Source organism: Symphodus melops (genome assembly GCF_947650265.1).
Source record: "Symphodus melops genome assembly, chromosome: 12".
Taxonomy (NCBI): Eukaryota; Metazoa; Chordata; class Actinopteri; order Labriformes; family Labridae; genus Symphodus; species Symphodus melops.
The window spans coordinates 874554-897053 of record NC_136702.1 but is presented as its reverse complement, the minus strand read 5'-3'; the positions used below and the strand labels follow the sequence as shown (position 1 = coordinate 897053).

At 47.2% G+C, this 22500-nt stretch overlaps 2 protein-coding genes across 2 annotated transcripts in view; one reads left to right on the top strand and one right to left on the bottom strand.

Annotated features, from left to right (window-relative positions):
• dnajb11 (DnaJ heat shock protein family (Hsp40) member B11) overlaps window positions 1-22500 on the top strand; it is a 146732-nt gene that overhangs the window by 93573 nt on the left and 30659 nt on the right. The gene's annotated exons all lie outside the window — the stretch shown is intronic.
• plcl1 (phospholipase C like 1) overlaps window positions 13550-22500 on the bottom strand; it is a 49895-nt gene continuing 40944 nt past the window's right edge. The window contains 7 exon segments of the mRNA XM_079358018.1: window positions 13550-15541; window positions 16241-16350; window positions 17158-17233; window positions 19120-19323; window positions 22103-22220; window positions 22222-22445; window positions 22447-22464. Coding sequence (XP_079214144.1) covers window positions 15341-15541; window positions 16241-16350; window positions 17158-17233; window positions 19120-19323; window positions 22103-22220; window positions 22222-22445; window positions 22447-22464 — 951 coding nt within the window. The 3' untranslated portion in view covers window positions 13550-15340.

Below are 22500 nucleotides of genomic sequence, written 5' to 3'. Positions count from 1 at the left end.
TGCAGGAGTTTAGCCCCACTTGAATTAATTGTATCAGTGCCACGACAATGCTCGAGGATGTGGCTTCTCTCTCTGTGTGTGTGTGTGTGTGTGTGTGTGCACGCTTGTGGTTTTTCCGTTGCTCATGCGGTGTCAGAAGTCATCAGGGTGAGGCTGAGCGGCGACCCCATGACCCCCATCAGAGATCAGAAGTGAAGCACTTAGCGGTCGCCCCCCCCCCCCTCCTCCTTCCTCTGCAGACAGCCTTCTCTGATTCCACCGCTGCTGCTAATAAAGGCAGCGGGAGAATAATTCAAGTCAACAGTCGGAGGAGAGTCAGCGAGAGGAGAGGGGAAGTTAAAAGCTGAGCTGTCACTCAGCTCGCTGATATCATGCTGGACGGGGAACAGGAAATTCACTCCAACAGGACCAATATGAAATAGGAGCCGGCGTGCGTAGTCCTGACATCTTAATAGTCTCTGAAATCGTTGTGTTTCACTTAGCGCTCCTTTGCTCATAAACATGACCGGTCCACTCAGCTGCTATCACCACGGACACTCCACATGTTCAGCCTGAACTCGCTCGCTAATAGAAACGAGTTCTCAAATATTCTGCAGTACGATTATCAAAGAGAGCAGCCGAGGCGTGCGGTATGAAATCTGTTTGCGTTCACACGGGCGGAAAACTCTGATTTATTTCAGGGTGAAAAGTTGAGTTTTTTGTGCAAATGTGAAAACAATAATGAAGGAAACCAGAAAGCTCATTGAGCTTCTTCTTTTCCAGCACACACAGATGGAAGACGGTTGAGTTACACAGGAAGCCCTCAGAGATCTTCACATGGCCGACGACGGAGAGGACGGAGAGTGACCACCCACCTGCGTCCACTCAAGCCCGCTAACAGTGAGAGTGCGTGGACTCACACCGAGACGTCTGTGTGAAGATAAAAAAAACAGGCAGACAAAAGGCTGGAGTTGGACAAAGAGCGCAGAGAAGTGATAATGACATCGTGAGGATAAACCCATCCTGTGCCCCGGCTCCTTCCCGGAGGTTGTTGTCTAGAACCATTAATTGCCGGTGCTGCGTGGGATCGTGGGAGCTGCTGCGTTGGAATGCCTGCTTCATTAAAGTGACTGAGCGCGACGGCTTTTGAGGAGAAAAAGATGATAGTTTCTCAGGGTAATAACAGGCCTCGGGCTAAGCTATGTTTAAGAGGCCACCGCAATGGCTACCCTGTCCTGCACCGCAGCACTCTCATGACCCTGACTGCTGGGGACGGCACCGGCCAGACACAATTAGTGGTCACAGATACCTAGGTGTGTGTGTGTGTGTGTGTGTGTGTGTGTGTTTGCATGCTTGGTAGGATGGGTGTGTTTGCCTGTGTGTGTGTGTGTCTGCATGCACATGCATCAGTGTAAAGTGTGTGTGTGTGTGTGTGTGTATTTGTAAGCCCATAAAAACCAAATTCCACATTGAGTATCAGTGACAGTGGGCGTGTCCTGTCGTCTGTCTGTCGACGTGTCCACGCCGCCGGGACGCTTGACATGAATCTGCCGTGATCAGAATTATAACATCAGCTGCTCGTTTTATTTTCCCGCTAACAATTTAAAAATAATAATAATAATAATAAATATACTTTTCCATATTGTGTTTTTAAAGTCCATATATTTAGACTTTATTGGAGAGGTGTCAGTTCACTTCCAGAGAACTGCCGAGGTGCCCTTGAGCAAGTTAGTGAGCCCTCACCAGCTCAGGAGAGGATATGAAACAACAAGCTGTTTAAAGACGAGTCCAGAAGAAGAAAAAGAAAAGTCTAAAGATATTTGTCTCCTCGTCTTTCTGTGATCGCAGCGCCGCTCTTTTTCTCTCCGCTTAACAAAAGAGAGCGAGAAGACATGGAGCTAAGAGTGCGCCGCGGGGGGTCTGATCTGCACAATCTGCCTCTGCAGGAGACTGGACAGTAGCGTGCACGTGTGTGTGTGTGTGTGCACGTGTGTGTGTGTGTGTGCGTGTGTGTGTGCGTGTGTGTGTGCGTGTGTGTGTGTGTGCACGTGTGTGTGCACGTGTGTGTGTGTGTGTTCACTTTTGTTTCCAAGTAAACCAGAGAAAAAAAAGAATACAAAGAAATAAACCTGCTGCTTCTCTCACATTATTATTATTATAAAAAGGAGCGACGGTTAAATCACAGCCAGAACACGCACACACTAACATGTGCTGTTTGTGTCGTTAGAGACGGTAGAGGTGGCGTGCAGGCAGTCTGTAGAGGTGGCGTGCAGACGGTCTGTAGAGGTGGCGTGCAGACGGTCTGTAGAGGTGGCGTGCAGACAGTCTGTAGAGGTGGCGTGCAGACAGTCTGTAGAGGTGGCGTGCAGACGGTCTGTAGAGGTGGCGTGCAGACAGTCTGTAGAGGTGGCGTGCAGACAGTCTGTAGAGGTGGCGTGCAGACAGTCTGTAGAGGTGGCGTGCAGACAGTCTGTAGAGGTGGCGTGCTGACAGTCTGTAGAGGTGGCGTGCAGACAGTCTGTAGAGGTGGCGTGCAGACGGTCTGTAGAGGTGGCGTGCAGACAGTCTGTAGAGGTGGCGTGCAGACAGTCTGTAGAGGTGGCGTGCAGACGGTCTGTAGAGGTGGCGTGCAGACGGTCTGTAGAGGTGGCGTGCAGACAGTCTGTAGAGGTGGCGTGCAGACGGTCTGTAGAGGTGGCGTGCAGACAGTCTGTAGAGGTGGCGTGCAGACGGTCTGTAGAGGTGGCGTGCAGACGGTCTGTAGAGGTGGCGTGCAGACGGTCTGTAGAGGTGGCGTGCAGACAGTCTGTAGAGGTGGCGTGCAGACAGTCTGTAGAGGTGGCGTGCAGACGGTCTGTAGAGGTGGCGTGCAGACGGTCTGTAGAGGTGGCGTGCAGACAGTCTGTAGAGGTGGCGTGCAGACGGTCTGTAGAGGTGGCGTGCAGACAGTCTGTAGAGGTGGCGTGCAGACGGTCTGTAGAGGTGGCGTGCAGACAGTCTGTAGAGGTGGCGTGCAGACAGTCTGTAGAGGTGGCGTGCAGACAGTCTGTAGAGGTGGCGTGCAGACGGTCTGTAGAGGTGGCGTGCAGACGGTCTGTAGAGGTGGCGTGCAGACAGTCTGTAGAGGTGGCGTGCAGACGGTCTGTAGAGGTGGCGTGCAGACAGTCTGTAGAGGTGGCGTGCAGACGGTCTGTAGAGGTGGCGTGCAGACGGTCTGTAGAGGTGGCGTGCTGACAGTCTGTAGAGGTGGCGTGCAGACAGTCTGTAGAGGTGGCGTGCAGACAGTCTGTAGAGGTGGCGTGCAGACGGTCTGTAGAGGTGGCGTGCAGACAGTCTGTAGAGGTGGCGTGCAGACAGTCTGTAGAGGTGGCGTGCAGGCGGTCTGTAGAGGTGGCGTGCAGGCGGTCTGTAGAGGTGGCGTGCAGGCAGTCTGTAGAGGTGGCGTGCAGACGGTCTGTAGAGGTGGCGTGCAGACGGTCTGTAGAGGTGGCGTGCAGGCGGTCTGTAGAGGTGGCGTGCAGACGGTCTGTAGAGGTGGCGTGCAGACAGTCTGTAGAGGTGGCGTGCAGGCTGCATTAATTCACTGCATCAATCTTCAATCTTTAAAATATCAAAAAAGTGCATTTCAGTTGCTCTACGATCCGTGACGGAGCTCATGAAAGACTCTGGTTAGCTTCAGTGTACCTGTCTGAGACTCTATACACACACACACACACACACACACACACACACACACACACACACACACAAACAGCAGTGTATGGCAGTTCTATTGGGGCTCTTCACATTGTCCAGACGGCCCGGTGTCAGCCAGTGAAATGAATGGCTGTTTATATTAGAAGGCTGGTTTAATGAATTAGACCCACCGCTCCTCGGTGTCAGCACCAGGCCCGTCCAGACCAGACCCGCTCCTCACCCCTCCTCACCCGCTCCTCACCCCTCCTCACCCCGCTCCTCACCCGCTCCTCACCCCTCCTCACCCCGCTCCTCACCCCTCTGCATGAGGCAGAAGTGGGACACCCTGATTGCATCCTCAGGGACGGCTGAGTCAGGACGCTCGACGGCGCCCCTCGAAGGACTCCCTGCTTATTTACTAAAGGGCATCTGGCAAAGGCTACGAATGCACCCTCCCCCCTCCTCGCTCACCTCACCCCCCCCCCCCCCGAGTCGGGCAGAGGCCGGCCTGTTTATATACATATGTGGGAGGGGAAACAGAGGGAGCAGGATTACTGAGTAACTTGCACATGTTTGAACAAATATGTAAACAACATGAGGTTTGCCACCCGGCCGCTCACGTACACAGGCCTCCGACCAAACGAGAGCCTCCTCTGCTTCTCCTCCGTCTGTCAGAGACCAGGAGACAGAGACGGACCACAGCCCGCTGACAGGACCAGCCTCAGGACAGACATGGGCCGACAGACGGAGACAGGTGAGGAGGAGACGAGACGAGAGGAGAGGAGACGAGAGGAGAGGAGACGAGAGGAGAGGAGACAAGACGAGAGGAGACAAGGGAAGTTTTTTTCGAGGTTTCAAGAAGAGAAACTTATAATATCTGTTAACTCACAAGTCTCCGTGCAATCTGCATCATAGTACCAGACTTCATTGCCGTGATTCAATACCTATAAATGATGAATTGGCGTTTAAAGTAGCCACAGCTGAGAGGCACGGCTCTTCTTCTTCTTCTGTCTAAGAGACAACAAGCTGCTGCATGCAGGACGAGGAGAGAAGAAGAGGTGGAACGAGGGCGAGAAGTTTGTCTGTAAAGTGAGTCAAGAGATCTAAATAAATCCGGGCGAAAATTTACCGTCAAAAGAAAAAAAACACGGCAAGCCTGCGTGGATGTCAAACACAATTACAGCAGAAGAGACGAAGAAGACGCACAATTTATAATCAGAGATTCTTCTCAAATCACCCTCCGTTCACGCCGCCATGTGCGATGAAATGATTCCACTTCTCCTCCTCTTCATAAACCAGTAATCTTTTTTTTTTTTTTTTTTTTTAGTCACGCTCATCTCCGCTCATTTTCTTTTGTTGTCTCGCTCGCCCAGTCCCCCTCTCTCACTCTCGTCCTCATCTCTAATTTACCCAGCATCCAACAGGGCGCAGGAGCCTCTCAAATTGCCTTTGTCCATTTGCGTACGAGGCTGGTGACGGTGTGTGTGTGTGTGTGTGTGTGTGTGTGTGTGTGTGTGTGTGTGTGTGTGTGTGTGTGAGTGAGGGGAGTCTGTAGCAGCGGGGTGGTGGGTTGAGATTGCTGTAATCATGGAGTGCTACCTGTTCATTAAACACACAGTGGGAAAGCTGCTGACAGCGTTTAGGAACCAATTAAAGCAGCAAAGGCTATTAACATTAGCTACATTAGCTAGAGGAGTGTGTGTGTGTGTGTGTGTGTGTGTGTGTGTGCCAAAGAAGAGGCAGTGGAGCAGTCATTTGAAAAGTCTGAATCGTGGATTGACTTTGTGACTTTGCGAGGAGGCAATCAAGTGAGAAAATAAATGAACAGGATGCGAGTTGGGACGCGGCGGCGGCGGCGGCGGCGTAATAAAGAGAGGCGTAAAAATCAAACTTCACCTGAAAGGTGTGATTATAATACTACGTCTCTGAAGAAGACGGGCCGTGATTGCCCGGGGTCCGAGGGGAGGAAGAGGAGCGGCGCTGTAATTATCCAGGTAAGCTGCTGCTCACATAAAAGTCGGGAGACTTGATGGAGACGAGCGTCCATTCGTTCAATCGCTGCGAAACTCCTCCCCCTTCTCGAGTGCCGACCGAACGTCACGCTGACTTTAAATAGTAGGATCCGAAATCATGTGCAATTCTGAGTGTGCGACAAACACGCGCATGTATTCTAGATCGACAGGATTTATCTTTACGAAACCGGCCCACAATGCACTGCAGCTCTTTACAACGGCGGCGCTCGCCAACAAGCGGCTCAAAGTTCTGACGTTCACACGAAATATTAAAATGAACTCTGTACTCGTAAAGGAACGTCTGCATGTTGTTGTTGAATTTTTATGTTCAGACCGACAGTCGGGCTCACTGATTGGAGCTCAGACAGGAAGTACTTCGCACTAGCTTAGCGAACAGGCTAACAGAAGGAGCTTCAATGTTTCTCACGTTTTGTTGAAAAGCTGCACTTTTAATAAAGTCATCATACTTCTCTTAATCCTGGAACTTTTGACCCGTGTCATCGAAGACGCCAAACAGACGCTGACAGATCCATTAAAACAGGAAGGTGGCGTGGTTAAAGTCTGACCGTGGCCGAGCAGCCTCATCCAAAGACTCTGTAAAAAATAAAACCAGCTGTTCTCCTCCCTGAGAAGATCGTTCACCGATCGTCTGTGAGAAAAATAAGAATCTCAAGAAGTTTGAAATAAAAGCTCATTTGTCGGCTTTAAACTTTTCCATCAGAGCTTCTCTCTGGGCGCCATATTTAATACCCGTATAAGCACGGACCAGATAATGTGTGCGAGTGTAATTGTTCACCAGCAGAGGTAGAAACACGCAGCGCCATTGTCTGTCTGCCTTTTGTAGTTAGTTAAAAGGTGGATAAATAAGATGCAATTTAGAGACTTTTACGAGGTGATTTTTTTTCTCTTCTCCCTCTCGCCTTAATCACGGGGAAATTACCTCTGGGTGAGGGCTGTCATTAAAATAGAAGAGGCACTTACTTCTTGGATGCTCAAGGCGAGCGTGTAGCGCTAATAGCACGGTGTCTCAATGGCGCTAACAGTTTTAACAGGTTCTGTGTTACCCTGCTGTGCATGGAGGCGCGCGCTTTCAGCCAGGACTTCTTATGTTAATCTATTTGTCGTTTGGTCATGTGACCTTCACAGAGACACAGAAGCTTCTAGATGTCTTTATACGCTGCAGAAAAATAACTTCCTCTTCCTGCTTCTGATCCAAACACATGCAGAAGTCATGTTTCCACCCTGACTCTTTGTGCTGCAGCCTGGTCAGTATTACCTTCACCGCCGCCACCACCGCGGTGCGCACGCCGCCCCTCCTGCAGCTCACAGGCCGCGGTTTTGCCCCGGGGTGTACGTCCCTCAGGGTGGCTTCGTGCCCCAGGCTAGAGGACCCCACCGGCAGGCAAGAAGTGACATGGCCAACAACCTCCAGATGTTAGCCTGCATTAGGGCCTGACAGCCTGTCATGTCACCGCCCACACTACCACACAGTTCCATCACCTCCCATCTGCTGCCCGACACCTCCTCAGGGAGAGGGGGGGGGGGGCAATTATAGCGACTATGAGACTTTACTGCCCTTCAACCCATATAAGGGACAATAAATCCCAAAAGTGACAGGACTCATCTGATGGTATGTGAACTACAGGAGCAGCACGTCAAACGTGTTAACAGTCTGTCTCCATCTAGAGGTCGATAAGGGTCAAACATGTCCGCCTCTTATTATCAGCTGCAGCTTATTCTTTAACATACAAACACTAAACTACTCCTTCATGTAGAAGAGCTGCAACGATTGGTCGATCAATTCCTTCAACATACACTGCTTCAGATGTTTAAAGATCTAAATAATTATAATGTGTTTTATTTACGGGCGCCTTTCACGTCGGACGTCGGTGAAACAGTGAATAAAAACGTTGAAGTGTGCAGACATGAAATATGTTCTTTTATTTTATATGTTCACAGATGAAGGTTCTGGAGAATGAGTTTGAATTTCCCTCGACAAGCATAAAGTCTGTGTGTGTTATTTACAGTTTCTACAGAGCAGGGAATAAACGTGCTTTCATCTTCCTGTGCATAGGATTCCTAGAAAATATCATCATTTGTGATTATCTATTTATCATATTATTATTTATACAATGAAAAAAAATGTATTATCAAATTAAAGTGATATTTAAGGATAATGCGCGGCGGCGGTCCCAGAAAACTTGGAGGGAAAAAAAGGAACAAATGCAAAATAAAGATAACATAAACTGTGAATATTACATTTTTTTAAAAGTCTGTTAGGATGAGTTAGAAATGAACGACACAGGTTTTTAATTGTTGACAAAATTAACAAAATATATTTTGATATATTTGGCGTGGTACAGGAAGGAGGAGGGAAGTGAGAGACATTTTGACAGAGGGGGGGTCCACACTAAAGGCTGACGTTACCGGCATGGTACTGTTTGGTAAACCTCTGCATCACAAAAAGCTGTTGAGTTTTGGAGAGAGATTAAAGAGATTAAATAACTTGATGTTTGGCGCCCCCTCCTGGCGGCACAGAGAAACAGCAGAGCCTCAGAGAATTGAGATCCTGTGAAACCAGGATCAGTCCAAGATCTGCCCCGACATGAGTGTTTTAAATCCATCAGGTCTTAATTGTTAATGTTAATACAGCTCTGTGTCCATCTTTAATCTCTGTGGCGTCTTTTCAGCCTGTTTTCGAGCCTGTTTCTGTAGCAGATCTTTGACAACCTCATGTCAGCAGTTAGCATTTATCTCGATGAATAAATCACATTTTGTGACTCTACCTATCCCCATGTTATCCTTTAACCTACTAAAAGAGGCAGGCTTTATTTTTTTTTAATAATAATAAAAAGTTATGTAATATGGATAAGAGGCAGTGTGATAGGATGATGTAGCTGAACCAAACAGCAACACACACATTTTAATGTCAAACCATTTTAATCCTGAAAACCATTTTTGTATTTATTTAGAGAGTGGTGACGTCATTTAATCTATTTTGTTTATGAAACAGAGAAAACAGGAAATTAAAAATATTAGGTCATGAAAACTCATCACTTTGACTATTGATGGATCATCCGAGCTTACTGTTATAAAAAGTCATCCTAAACGAAAACCATGAAATATTTTCATTTATACTACAGTGAATTTAATGCTAAATTAACCTGTGATGAGACACATCAAGAACGATATAAAGCAACATGTTCTGTATTAATGCAGCTGTCTGAAACAGCAACCTGACAGCAGAGATACGTCGCTTAACAACGTCATGAAAACACACAAACATTCTGCAGCCTTCAAACATTTATGTTTTCATTATGATCTTAATCTGATAAAGTGGTACTCACTGAAGTAATGCAGTCATATGAAAACGCTCCGACACAGTCCAACACGTGATCCACGTCCCAGAGTCAGGTCACGTGACCACCTATTTGAGCTCATTTTTATGAGCTACTTTTTCGAGATGACAAACGTAAGTTAATTTAAATATTGTTAATAGATTTTCTTGTGGCTTGTAAAAACAGACCGAGGTGGATTTGGGTTTATTTGCGTAGTTTTAATCATTTGAAAACGTATGTCGTTGAAATCCAGTTTCCCGCTCGCCAAAGTACCCGGATACTGCTTACGGTTTTATTAATTATAGTGACCCTAACAAGTGTGGAATAAAAAATCAATACTTAGGGATAAAACATGTGCACTCACTGGACATTTTTTAAACGGGTGCTAATTTAGAGACGTGCAGAAAATGGATGGTCACCTGTCTGGTGCCCTGAAGCCACGCCCCCCTGGAGCTTCATTTTTGGGATTATCAAAATAAAAGCTCTCGTATTTTCCACTCGTTCCTGCTTCGTTGTTTTTTTAACTGCAGGGTTTGATTTGTTTATTCCGAACATGTAACATAAGACAAAGGCGAATATAAAAATAGTAATAATAATAAATAACAGAGCAAAAAAAAAAAAAAGACAGAAAATAAATAATTGCTGACAGTGGAAAGAATAATTCCGAAGAAATTGCATACTGTTCAAGAAAGATCATTAACTCAGTCTTATACATCGTCTTTGCTTTATTTTTCTAAATTGTGGAATTATTTTATGAAAAATATGCTATCAGTAAATCACTGGTTTCTGAAAATTGCAATTAATATACTACATGGATGACTTCAATGCACATTAGCTTTCAACAAACCGACCCACTGAACCTTTATGAAACTGTTATCCATAGTTAAGGTGTAGCTGACATGATCGACAGGTGGATGCCGTGTAAAACCCGCCTCCTCTCCAGCTCTCGGCCAATTGTTAGGTTGACTGATAGTTAGGATGAGACAGCGTTTCCTTCGTAGTGGCCGCTCCCTGCTGTACCAGATGGCTGGCATCCTTCAGGATTTGTCCATTAAAATGTAAAGTCTACGGTCGTCCCCCTCTCTCTCCTCCAAGTATTTCCTGTCCGTGTTCAGCTGTAAAGGCGAGAGGCCCCAGTAATGCTTCACATACTGACACAAGATATAAGGCGGAGTCGACAGGAGGATATGATCAGGAAAAGACAACTTTATTTAGTCAGGAATACATATTCTTGTTATTTACGAATACTTGTCAGATAGAAAACACAGTAGCTTTTCAAAATAAAAGCAAGGTCCATTTAATTATTATATTTATTTATGGTTTTTTAAACACACTTCAATAAATATTTTTTCTTCTTTTGGTGGTTTTTTTTTTTGGTTCTATTATACAAAAACATACAGAGACTGTAAGAGCTGAGAAAGGTTCAAACACTGGATTAAAGGTTAGCGGTGAAAACACGCGTATGGACGCTGCAGACGCCACGAGTTACACAGAACCTAAAACACCTCCGCCAGGTTTCCAAGTGTTTTACAAAACTCTGTCCACACACTAAGACTGTTAGAAAGAACTCTCTGTTATTCAAATTCTTACAAGTAAGCGCTATATTCCACCACTGGTCTGCAAAGATAGGTAGCATCACACACTGAAGATCACAGAGAAGGCGAGCTGTAGGCTAAGACACATGGGTTCAACAGAGACACAAAACACTCGTACAGTCTCAAACTCAACATCCTTTTAAATGAAGCTGTATCACAGTGAGAGACGGACGGCTAGACTTTTTTTTTTTCTTCTACGTTTGAGAGAGTAAAGGGACGTCGAGAAGACCTCACTTCAGGCATCAGGGTGCAGCGTTGGGTCACGCATGAGATACTGAACATCATCCAAAGCACTCTAGACAGGGGACAGATCAGTATGGAGTATGACTGCCATAAAAAAAGATTAACCCTTTAAATTAAAGTGACACACTCTTCAACATGTTCACACATTAACATGAGTCTCTAGTCCGTCTCCAAACCCCCCAACGATGAGACAAGTCCGTCCTCTCCGTCTTCTGCCTGCTCCACTTTACAGAAAATGTGTGCTCAAACAGGCCGTTTGGAGATTTTCCCTTCATGACATCACAAAAGGCAGTGACCCCTCCCCCAGGTGGGTGAATTCTACATATTGTATCTTTAGGTTTAGATGACTGGCATCATGACAACCCTTCATCCATACATTGAAAAACATTTGTTTTGCATGTTTAATAGTGAGCAGGGTGACATTTGTCAGAATCTCCATTTTTGTACTTCTGATTAATCAGAGCTACAGATTAGCGGCTCCCTCTGGTATACGTAAGCTAGAGAAGCATCAGTGTCGAACACAGCGTCCTGTAAATACAGTATATCTGAATGAATTATTTGGAGCGTGACGGTCAAAGTTAACTCGGCCTAATTACTGAAAGCCGACTCTTTCCGTCTCTCTGCTCTCGCCTGCTCGCTCTCTGACCCAGTTCGTCAGCAGCCATGTAAACCAGAACGCCGAAAGATAATACTGTGGTTTGTTTTACTGCAGCTGCTGCATCATTAATGCACAGAGATCCTCCCTGCAGGTAAACACGTGTCAGACTGAGGGTGTGGAGTCACAGCAGGGACGAAAAGGACGAGCAAAAAAAAAAAAAAGGGAAAGGAGAAATTCACTGTTTTTTTTAACATGTGAGTAAAATTCAAAAAAAGAGAACCGGTTAGAATGTCCTTTTTGATTTTTGCAGGCCAATGATGCCTTTAAAGGCTGCACAGTGGTGCAATCCCTGCTGGACAGCATGTTCTCCCCGTGCATGCCGTGGGTCAGGTTACCTGCTGACTCGAACCTGTCCGTAGGTGTGAATGTGAGAGTGGCTGGTCGTCTGTCTCCAGATGTCAGCCCTGTGATTGGCTAGGGAACAGTCCAGGGTGTAACCCCGCCTCTCAGCCAATGACAGCTGGGATCAGTTCTTTCCACCCTGCGAGCCACACGCGAGCATGAACGTGGAAGCGGTTTAGATGATGGATTTGATTAAATGCATGAATTAATAAAAAACATTAAAATGATTTAGTTGATCTTTGTTGTTACGTTTCCACTTTTTTTTTAACAGATATTTCTATTTATTAAATTTCCTGATTTATTTATTTATTTATTCTTTTACAGATTAATTCCTTTTCATGGCTCCATACGAGGATGAACACTGCACTGAAGATTCTGTCGACTTGAGAGAAACGATGGGGAATATTTTGGCAATGAACCAGTTTGCATCTTCAGGTCAGGGATTAGGGCACCGTGGTTTTATAAGAGACATAAACACCCCTCCCGGAGCGTCCTGTGAGTCAGGGCGAGTATTAATAGACGGACACAGCAGGTGCTGTCACTCCGTCTGCTGCTCACAGCCAATTATGACGCTCTGCAGGTGAGCCCAGCGAACACACCTGCATCTAAACTTCATCCAATATCACCCCCTTCCTCTTCTTCTTTCTTCAACCTCTACTCTCTTTTCTGAGGCACACACAAACACACTCGTGGAAATGTTATTAGGTCAGCCTCCTCCTGCGGCGGTGACTCAGCTCCCACCTGCAGCCTCCGGAAAAAGCAGCAGGAACATCAGGAGGGGGGGTGAGCATTTTAAAAAAAGGGATTTTTTCTGCAGATAAGAGAAGTGCAGCACAGACTCTGGGGTGTCGTCGGATCATACAGTAGTCCTGCACGAGCACTTTAAGGGTTTAACAGGTGTCGTTCATTAACATCCTCTGTGCTGCAGAGCGCCACCTGCAGGTGAGCTCTTCTTTAACCTCCCTGCCCTGTTCAGAGGGCGAAGGAAACATTCAAAATGTCTTTTCAAAAGTTGCCGTGCTTTCTTTTTAAATGCCGTCTAAAAGAAAATAAACGCTGAATTTCAGTAAATAAAAACGTTTCATTGTTACAAAATCAGGGAAATTCAGAAGCCCCAAGAGGACGTGCATCTTATATTTTACTCTCATGTCTCCAGTTGTCGTCCCTCGATCTCGACTTATTTATGTCGTTCCTCTCAGGAGGGAAACGCTGGTTTTCACGTGATAGTCAGTTCATTTCAGTCGTTTTCTCAAGGTATCAAAAAAAAAAACCCCACCTTGTTATCATTGGATAAAACCTGGATTGTAAACCCAAAATAAAAAGACAAAAAGTCCAGATTATTGATTATCACAAGAAAATGGAGTAAAATAAAACGTAAGGATGAATGACCTCTTTGGGCGTCCTTTGAAAAATGCAGAGCTGGCTAAACACTGAAGCTACAGTGTCTCTACATGCAGAGCTGGCTAAACACTGAAGCTACAGTGTCTCTACATGCAGAGCTGGCTAAACACTGAAGCTACAGTGTCTCTACATGCAGAGCTGGCTAAACACTGAAGCTACAGTGTCCACCACATGCTGACCTGTGTGAGAGGAGGGGGCGGAGCCAGACAGCGCTCTGTGATGATTAGAGTTTAGACTGCAGTACTCATTTTAAACACTAGGGGTCTACACGGTGTTAAACTGGCTCAATTATTGGATAGAAGCCTGAAACATCAAATACTGAACTCAAGAATCTGTTAAAGAAGCTTTTTGTCAAACGTTTGTCAAGTTTGGTCGAGAACACACAAGCATGAGCACATTACGAACAGGTGTTCTCCTGCATTTAGACATAGTTACAGTCAAAGGCCGAGGGTGACGCACGACGAGCAGGTGAGTCAGCAGCACCTGCTGGACGCCATTTTTGTGGTTTTGAAACACATGGATAAACATCACTGAGCTCAACGTTTTCACTCGGACACATTCTTGTAACTTCCTCCAAGTCATATTGCTACATTAAACAATCTGTTCTCTGTACACACAGACCAACACACACTCCGAGCGTCCATTAGCTCGCATGTCGGCGCCGGGAGGAGGGTTATGTGATCCACACACACACAGTACTAGAGTATCACACACACACACACACACACATCCGCAACTTCTCCAATTACTGCGTCTCTTCTCAGCTACACTTCGTTCCTCGTGTTTCAGCCGAACACGGCGGGCTCAAAGGCCATAAGCTGGAGATAACAAGACCCTGTGTGTGTGTGTGTGTGTGTGTGTGTCTGTGTGTTCTCAGGGTTGCAAGGCGATCTTTCTGCTCTCTAGTTAAAGTCTAGAAAGTGGACTAATCCTCGTGTAGTGGTGTCGTCTAGATGATTAGAAGTCAGATTTCACTCAGTCAGATGAAATCTGAAAACATTCAGATTCATGTTTTGACTTTTCACCCTTCCAAGACTCACATCCTTTGTTTAAAAATGACTTCCGACAAGGTCAGTTTTTTCATCTAATATTCAAAGTGTCACTTCCATTGGAGAGATTTGACACCGACAGAAGAGCAGCCATGTTTGGTTACCAAATCTAAATGAGGCTTTCAGCCAATCAGGGACGGGCGTCACAATAACATCCAAAACGAGCGGGAAACTTCACGTGGTTTTAACCCGAGGACGTGGACAGGCGGTTAGCTTGTTTAGCTTATAATGCACGTGTTAGCTTGCAGTGTAGCTACATGCTAACAAGGTCCGCTTCTGGGGAGGGGGGGGGGGGGGGGGGGGGGCATGTTTGAATGTTGCGTTAACAAGCTGCAACAAAAAGTGCTTGAGAGTTTTAAAGACATCGTATAAGCTGCCTGGGTTTGTTAATCTCATATTTCACCTTTTCTTTCCCCTGTTTGCAAAACCATGAGCACAACTTACACTCACACACTCACACACACACACACACACTCACACACACACACACACACACACACACACACTCACTCAGGTAGTCTTGTTGTCTTCCAGAGGACGAGCCGAATGACTGAGGCAGACAATAATTCCACCTCCTCCTCTGTTCTGCATTTTAAACCTTTCTGAAGTGAAACACCGTCGAGTCCGCCCCGCGACGGCCTGCGCTCTCACAAATCAATCTACGGAGAGAAAACCTGCAGAGTTACGACATCGAGACTTTTTCCTCCCCTTAATATTAGCAGGAGCTGCGTGTAGTTCAAGGACCCGCGTGAGGTGTCCTTCTCGACATTCATAAAAAGCCTTTCAGCAGGCCGGACCATCAGTGATTCATTAATAAACTCCCGTAAGGCTTTAACAGATTTACTGCTGCGGTCTAGACCGGTCTAGACTCTGACTGCACTGGATAAGGGGAACCCATCCTCCGTCTCCTGAGGTGCTCTTCACACCCGCTCCTTTATTTCTCGCTCCAGTATCTCCTCACACGCTGTAATTATCCCGTCTGCTCACTGTTCGTCTTGGCAGCACGCTGAACCCAAGGCGGTGGCGGCGGTGAGGGGGCGGGGCGGTTTCAGATGCGTCCATTTCCGTGCGTGCTGCTCCTGCGTCCTGACAGAGGGTGGGAGGAGTAGTGCAGCTCGGCGCTGGAGAAGGTGGAGGACGAGGAGTTGGAGGAGGAGCAGGTGAGACCGCAGGCTTCACACGCCAGAGCCAGCTGTCTCAGAGCGTCCAGAGAATCCATCTTAGCGCCCCGTAACAGATCACTCTGACCCTGCACAAGAGGAGAAAAAAAAACAAGCTCACCATTTCTAGGAACTTCTGGAAACGTGCACATTCACTTTTACAACATTACAAATTATTCGAAGGACGAAACTAAAAAGCTCCATTCAATCGTCCTTTTAGTTTTTTCGGTTTCTTTAAAGGAAGGATGTGAGACTTTTTAATCCACTAGTCGCCCCTGAGCTCCAGCATTAAACCCAAACAAAGTGTTGTTAGGCCACGCCTCCTCCATACCGAAGCCTCCGCCCTCCTCCAGAGACACACCTCCAACCCCTGTCCACTCACGTCCACATGAAGGAGTTTAGTGCAAAATCATCCTCAGCTTGAGCTGCACCTGTGTCCTGCGTTGTTTTGTTAGCATGCTAATGTTAGCACTCTTTAGTTAGCTGTTAGCTTCAGTCACCTATATCCTGCATTGTAGTGTTAGCATGGTAATGCTAGCGCTCTTTAGTTAGCTGGTAGCTTCATGTAAACTGACACAGAATGATGTAAAAACTCTTCATCAAATAATCAGTGAGTATGTTCTTCTTCTTTTTGACTCAAACAGCTTTTATACACAAGGGGGAGGAGCCATGTAAACACAGCTCTGACAACAACACAGCCAGCAGGACTCCAGCTTCTCCCTCTCTGGAGACAGTCAGGACTCACACACACATTCACACAGTCGTACGATGCCGTAGTCTGAGCTCACCTTCAGCACGGTGATGTTCCAGGTGAAACTCTCCACAGCTTTACTTTGTTTGCGTCCCTTCAGTCCTTCCTTCTCCCCGAGCCGTGACAGCTCTTCATGAAAGTCCATCCCTGAAAAAACAAAACAAAAACACAAACCTGAGCTGTGTGTCACTTTACAGAGCCGCGGAGCAGCGACCGTCAGCGGAGCGTGTCTGTGTCTGACACTAAACGTCTCGGGTGTAAACAAACTGTCGTGTTTGTTTGTTTGTCTGAATCTGGATTTACATACAAACTGTGGTCGTGACATTTACACCGTTAAAGGTCAGGAGTCGACTGAGGAAGCGAGAGAGACTGAAAATATTCTTCTTTGGCTGAGAAGAACTTCTCCGTGTCAGAAACTCATGTAGAGAGATTTCAAACTGCAAAAGGACACCTGACACGTTAGTTTTAAAATCCTTCGCCATTTTGAATTCAGGTCACATGACACGCATCAGGAGAATCATACCAGATCTGCTCCTCCATAATCTCAAACACGCTCACACAGACTTTTAAGATTATCGTGGCGGACGGATGAACGCACCGATGACCTGGCGTAAACAGTTTGTGATTTTTATTCTTCGTGTCGAGAGGAAAAGAAGAGCAGCTTCCAGTTTGAGACCCTGCGACTGTCAAATCAGGCCGATGATCCTGCAGTGTGAGTCAGGCTGAAGTTAAAGAGTCTGAAGTGCTACGAGCCGCTTTCAAACCTTCCTATGAAACAGACTCACCTGCTGATTCAATCCTGTAAAAACAACTCAACAGCGCAGTCTCTTTACACCGAGCTCATGATGTTTCACAGTTGGGTGATTTTTAAGGATGCCGACGTTTCCTACCACTGTAGGTTTTTGTTTTTTTTGTAACTCATGAGCGTTGATTTTCATAACGTCCTTCATTTACCGTCTCTCTGCACCTGGGCGATCCTCTCCTGGACGCCATCTGCGTTCTCGATGAGCTGTTTCTGAGCTGCGATCATCTGCAGGAGACGGACAGAGAGTCAAAGTTCACTCAGAGTTCAGATGAGTTTCCTTTTTGCTGTTTGGACCCAAAATGGTGCAAAAGGTGACGGAACAAAGAAACTGAACAAAACGAGCATCGTCTCACGTTTGTGACCCACCAGCTGACAACAACTTTCTATTTGAAACCTGTCGTAACACATATCACATATCAGATGTTGGGGGGGGGGTTGTGTGAATGTTTTTATTTTTATTTTTTTTACCACAAAAGTGCTTTTTAATTTTTCAGAAGTTTTCTTCACGTTCAGAGAATTTTAATTTCCTGACACTCGTTTGACGGTTTCGGCCTCACCGGGTTACGTCGAGACACTTTGTCTCCTGTGGAAGACAACGAGCCTCGAAGAATCTGTTGATAGTAATGAAACATGAAGGAGAGAGAGAGAGAGAGAGAGGCGGGCGGGCGAGTGTGTGACGATGACTCAGCCTCAGGAGGTGTGATGTACGCCTGGAAGTTCACAGCAACTGTGGCGACATGACACTGACCCGCTGAGCTCACATTTCCTCCATTCACACTCAAACGTCAACAACTCTAAAGCCATGTTTCGAACACGCACACACACACACACACACACACGCGTGCACACACACACGCGTGCACACACACACTCACACACACACACTCTGTCTCTATGCTGAGGTGTGTAGGTGTAACATCTGAGTGCAGAAACAGGTGGGAGAGAGTCAGCCTGATCTGATGCAAGAAGAGCTGGAGGAGGACACACAGCTGATCGTCAGTGTGTGTGTGTGTGTGTGTGTGTGTGTGTGTGTGTGAGTGAGGAGGAGTGTGGCTGAGTGTCTCCTGCACATTTAATGACTCAGGACAGAGGATTTGCATGTGAGTCTGTGTGAGTTCTGCAGCGTTGTGTGTCACATTGAACAGAATGAAAACTCTGGAAACATTTTCTTAGTTCATCTTTTCTTACTTTTTTAAAGCTCATCCACGTGCAGCGTGAGCGTGCAGCGTGAGCGTGCAGCGTGAGCGTGCAGCGTGAGCGTGCAGCGTGAGCGTGCAGCGTGAGCGTGTAGCGTGCAGCGTGCAGGGTGAGCGTGCAGCGTGAGCGTGTAGCGTGCAGCGTGAGCGTGCAGCGTGAGCGTGCAGCGTGAGCGTGCAGCGTGAGCGTGCAGGGTGCAGCGTGAGCGTGCAGCGTGAGCGTGCAGGGTGCAGCGTGAGCGTGCAGCGTGAGCGTGCAGCGTGAGCGTGCAGCGTGAGCGTGCAGCGTGATCATGCAGCGTGCAGCGTGAGCGTGCAGCGTGAGCGTGCAGCGTGAGCGTGCAGCGTGAGCGTGAGCGTGCAGCGTGATCATGCAGCGTGCAGCGTGAGCGTGCATCGTGAGCGTGTAGCGTGAGCGTGAGTGTGCAGCGTGAGCGTGCAGCGTGAGCGTGCAGCGTGAGCGTGCAGCGTGAGCGTGCAGCGTGAGCGTGCAGCGTGAGCGTGAGTGTGCAGCGTGAGTGTGCAGCGTGAGTGTGCAGCGTGCATCGTGAGCGTGCATCGTGAGCGTGCATCGTGAGCGTGCAGCGTGAGTGTGCAGCGTGAGCGTGAGCGTGCAGCGTGCAGCGTGAGCGCGCTCACAAACATCAGAACACTTGCTGCTGTAATTTGGAACATCTTGTTCTGCAAAGAGAGCCGACGCTAGCTGACTCAGACATTTAGACTTTTAGCAGCAGACGATGCAGCGAGAGAAACTCGTTGTTAAGTGTCTTGCACGAGGACACATCGGACATGTGGCTGCAGGAACTGGGGATCGAACCCCCGACCATCAAGTTGAGAGACGACGACGGACTCTACCAACTAAGTTCAGTGGGTGAAGCAGACAGAAACACATCAGAACACTTTCCTCTTACTGACCGTGTCGTAGGCAGCGAGCAGTTTACGCGTCGGCTCAGAAAGGTTGACCAGAGCCTCCAGACACGGGTACCCGTCCTTCAGCACCATGGTGGCCCCCATCGGGCCCTCGGGACTCTGCAGCCTGGTGGTCAGGCTCTGGATGCACTGCTTCAGTTTAGCCACCGTGGGGAGCCCACACTGCTCCTTGAAACTGGCCGTCGTGCTCTGGAGACGTATGAATGAAAAACACAGAGAGATGAAGAGAGGAGACGGAAAAGGTCCGAAGGGCTGAACACACGCTTCCTGTGAGAGGAATCGAGTGGGCAGTCGTTGCTGCTTGTAATCCTCTGAAACATCAACATGTAGAGCGTCTGTGCTCTGCTGCAGGTGTGTCAGGACGCACAGGTGGGTCGGTTCGCAGACCAGAGAAGCAGAAGGCAAAAAAACAAACTCTGAGGTCATTATTTAAAAAGTCTATTTATGTTCATTCAAACACTCTGCTGAACACAATTAGCCACCTGACTCCAACCGGCCCAGCAATCGCCACGCCTCACCTGCATGGAGTGTGTGTGTGTGTGTGTGTGTGTGTGTGTGTGTGTGTGTGTGTGTGTGTGTGTGTGTGTGTGTGATGCTGTATATTAAGTGAGTATGCCAGATGAGGCCGCAGCTGGACGCAGGAGACAGAAGCTCGAGTCAGAGAGAGAAAGGACAATGAGGCTGACGCCGGCAGATTAAAAGCTGTTTGTGAAAATGTGATTACGCGTGTGTGTGTGTGTGTGTGTGTGTGTGTGTGAGTGAGAGGGAGCTCATTTCAGGGTCAGTGTGATACATGACATGATAAGGATTTATCTCCTCAGAGTGATTTCGATACCGAGGCTGCTCGAGCATTCAGGGAAATGTTTCCTCTTCACACAGATCTTTTTTTATTTTTAATTTTTTTATGTGAATCTGGACTTGTCAAGCTGCATGGACGGTGACCTTTAACCCCCAGGTGAATGTTTAATGTTCTCTGCATCCTCGACGTTTCACAAAGTGACTCATCGTTTTGATGCTTCGTCTGTATAAAAACATGGACGACATGACAACTTCCAAAAAAGTGAAGCCAAAACTGTTTTAAGCTCCCCCTACTGACCGGCTGCAGTATTGGTCACAAGCTCCGCCTCTTCCATGTTTACCCGTATCTGTATGGGCCCAGTTCATGACGTCGTCTCATTGTTACGCCGACTTCTGTCGTTATGAATGATTTAGATGAGGGATGCTGTAAACGGAGTCTTGATTGACAGCTCTGTGGTTATCAGAGGAGAGGACGACACGGTGGACGCTCAGGTTTCCTCAAGAGGCCGTTGACGGGGTTTAAAGTCACGACTCGGGCGCCGTGGTTTTCTGCACTTCTCTGATTTTTGAGATGATTTTTTAATTTTTTTTTTAAATTTCTAAAAACAGAAATGAAGCGAAAGAGGATTCTTCTCACGTCGCCCACTCTGACATCGTTTGTATTCAGCGATAATCTGGTGGCTGCTGCGACACCAGGTTCTGTTTGAGCTCGTATTTATAGATGCTTTATAATCCTCCTCCTCTTCCTCCTCTCATCCTCCTCCTCCCAACAAAGGAAGGGAATCGGAGTACAATGAGACCGAGGTTTCAGTAAGTGTAATTAATTACCCTTCATTATGCATACTTTTTTTTTTTCTTTCTTTGTGTATTTTTTCTTCTTTTTACTTTTTGCACTTGTGAAGCACCTTGTAACTATTTTCTTTTTAAATTGCCATATAAATAAAGACTTACTTACTTTGAAGATAAAACCTGGATGACTTTAAATACAGCAGATTTTATCGTCTGGAATCGGAGGGGGGGGGATTTAAAAAAGTGATTTTCTACAGTGGCTGGGAAGCGACACACTTTTAATAAGGGCAAAAATAATTTAGATTTTAAAACACAAATGTACAAGATGTGTTAAGACGAGCGCTGGGACAGATTCAGGAAGGACAGACTCTGAGTGAGAGACGGATCCAGCAGAGGTTTCAATAAATACATCGACCTGAGCTAAATGTTTGGGTGGTTTCCTCGTTCACCTTCGGGGGGGCGACGTGTTTCATGGTTCAAAGAAGGTGAATGAGGTCGTCTCTTATAAAGTCCTGTTCCTCTCCATAATCCTCCCTGAACATTTTTCATTTTCCTTTCAGAGCGAGCAAAGAATAGAAACCAGGTTAGCTCTCAAACTAAGAGCTTTGCTGTTGAACATAAAAAAAATATTATTAGGATTTTATAAAACACAGGAGAGTTTGTGGTCATGAAAGATGGAACGATGTGAAATTTGCAGGAAATCCAATAAAAACAATCATTAAATCTTCTGCAGACTGTAAGTCCTCCCTGCTTTCACAGTCAAAGCTGCACCCATGGGTGCATGCTGCTCGTCTGATGGCGACCATTAAAGGACCTGAAGCAGCTTTTTGTGTTCAGACAACAAAACAAAGTCCGTTTTCACCTCGACTGTTGTGCAGCCAAATTACAGACGGAGCAGAAATAATCGGAGCGCGCTGGCAAAGAAAGAGCAGACTCGTGTCTGGACTGATGCCTGGGTGTGTGTGTGTGTGTGTGTGTGTGTGTGTGTGTGTGTGTGTGTGGTTACTTTCTATTGTTTCCCTCCTGTTTCTCTTTTTCACCTCTTTTTTTTATTCGCTTGTGAAACATGTCTCTCACGTTTTGCGTACTCGCCTGTAGTGACGAGATCCGAATCAAAATCTCCAAAGATCGTTTAAAGACGTTTGTCCCCAGCAGAGGGCGCTCTACTCTGCTCCGACTAACCCAGTGATGTCGTTCTTATTCACCAGCAGGTCAAACCCCTTGTCACAGCAGGGCGAGCGTCGCATCACGCACGATCACACGCAATGTGACATCTCGTGCTTTTATTTTGAAGGGGGACAAACTGAAGCGTGGAGCTTTTTATCAACGAGCTGTCGACTCAACAAACCTTCAAACTACTCAAAGGTCTCGTCCCTCTCACCTGCGCCTCCTCCCTCAGGTCCGTCGCCTCCTTCAGCAGCGAGCTGACCGGTTTGAAGGTCTCGTCGACCACCTTGATGCCGGTCTGTCTCAGCGTGACGTACTCCGACCTCTCCTCCCGACCTCCTCACCGACAGACCCCTCCGATGAGCCTTCCCGCCTCCTCGCCGATTGGTGACCGCCACGTGGACGAACAGGCTGGTGTGCGGTAAGGGGTCTCCCGCCAGGCCCAGCAGGGGCACGTTACGGTAGCCGGGCTGAAGGCACTCGAACGCCACACTGTACTGGCCGATGAAATCGTCTCCGATGTAGTCGTCGTCTAGAACCACGAAGCGCAGCAGGGCGAAGCTCCGGCATGTTCACCTGATGAGACAACGTAGATTAACGAGATGACGGTTT